We start from the raw sequence: 1,596 nt of genomic DNA on the forward strand, positions 1-1,596 counted from the left end.
CACATTTTGAAGATCTTATAAGATTTTAAAAATCTTTTAGTGTGTACCCAGCATTAGATAGGTGACCCCTATCTTAAATTGTTGCTCCTCTCACGAATGCTAGAATAGGAAATACTAATAGTGTGAGGGGTTTGCTTCAACCCGAGAACTAAAAAAAAACAACCCGTGGCAACAGAATAAACAGAATAAAATTCCGTGTGAAAACCACAGACATGGCAACCCTGATTCTACACATTATGCAAGTTTATCAAGTTTATCTCATATTTTAAGGTAGTGTTTCGGAGATGTCCATGTTTAATTATTATTATTGATATTATTATATGTTGGGGGGCCAGTGGGGTGGCCGGGGATTTTAAGGGGGTTAAGTTTCATTCTGAGTACCAATAATATTTCACTCTGTAGTCCCTAAACTCACCTCAGAGGACAAGAGGAGTGGATGTGTCTGCAGAGAAAGGCATAAGTTCACCAAAGTTCTGGAAGAATGATCCCAGGAGTGAAACGGAAAGCTTCTCTCTCCTCCCAGGCCTTCCTCAAACCTCAAAGATCTCTACCAACATACTTCTCATATTAAAAGAAAACAAGTTACACAAATGAGACAGCTGTTTCTTGTTTGTGATGACAGTTGCCATACTCCTCCTCCTTCTTCCTTCACTTTTTTTGTGAAGCATCAGGTTGTGCAATGACCCGGGGCCCTCACAAAGACTTTATCCTGATACCAAGCCCTGGTGCAGAATCAAGCAGTGATTAATATTCCTCATGCATTTCAGTATTTCACTAAAAAAGAAACAGGAATCAGACACTCACCCATTACTGCAGAGTAACAATTAGAGTATCAATTTCCCTAATAAGAAATCATAAGATATGATCATAAGTAGTTTACAGTGGATATACCAGTGTTCACACAAAAATGTACATTTGTCATTGTTTACTCACCCACACATTGTTCGAAACTCATCACTGTAAAAAATATTATCAGTATCTCAAAATAATTTAAACAATTTCAATAAAAATTTTTTACATATATGAGATTCAACTCAATTTTTAAAGTCTACTATAAAGTTGGAATTACTTGCGCAGCCAATTTGATTATACTTAAAAAAATTAAGCAAGCAACCAAACATAGAATAGCTCAGGCATCATTCAGGCATTCCAAGATGTAGATGAGTTTGTTTCTTCATTGGAACAGATTTGGAGAAATGTGGCATTACATCACAGATGGGTGCCGTAAGAATAAGAGTCCAAACAGCTGATGAAAACATCACAATAATCCACACGACTCCAGTTAAAGGGGTCATATGATGCTGCTAAAAAGAACATTATTTTGTGTATTTGGTGTAATGAAATGTGTTTATGCGGTTTAAAGTAAAAAAAACACATTATTTTCCACATACTGTACATTATTGTTTCTCCTGTATGCCCCGCCTTCTGAAACGCGTCGATTTTTACAAAGCTCATCGGTCTGAAAAAGCGAGGGGTGCTGTGATTGGCCAGCTATCCAATGCGTTGTGATTGGCCGAATACCTCAAACGTGAGACGGAAATGTTACGCCCCTCACCATACTGTGTTGATGCCGTGTCCGGCCGGAGCGACGAGACA

At 38.1% G+C, this 1,596-nt stretch overlaps 1 protein-coding gene across 1 annotated transcript in view; it reads left to right on the forward strand.

Annotated features, from left to right (window-relative positions):
- The window catches only part of LOC107751215 (protein Wnt-4a-like), a 20,300-nt gene extending 19,815 nt beyond the window's left edge, over positions 1-485 (forward strand). Inside the window, exon 4 of the mRNA XM_016566882.1 lies at positions 403-485. Within this exon, the coding sequence (XP_016422368.1) occupies positions 403-485 (83 nt within the window). The remainder of the gene's footprint in view (positions 1-402) is intronic.
- Positions 486-1,596: the final 1,111 nt, after the last annotated feature.

This window comes from Sinocyclocheilus rhinocerous, unplaced genomic scaffold (assembly GCF_001515625.1).
Source record: "Sinocyclocheilus rhinocerous isolate Xijiao unplaced genomic scaffold, SAMN03320098_v1.1 scaffold362, whole genome shotgun sequence".
In the NCBI taxonomy this organism is placed as follows: domain Eukaryota; kingdom Metazoa; phylum Chordata; class Actinopteri; order Cypriniformes; family Cyprinidae; genus Sinocyclocheilus; species Sinocyclocheilus rhinocerous.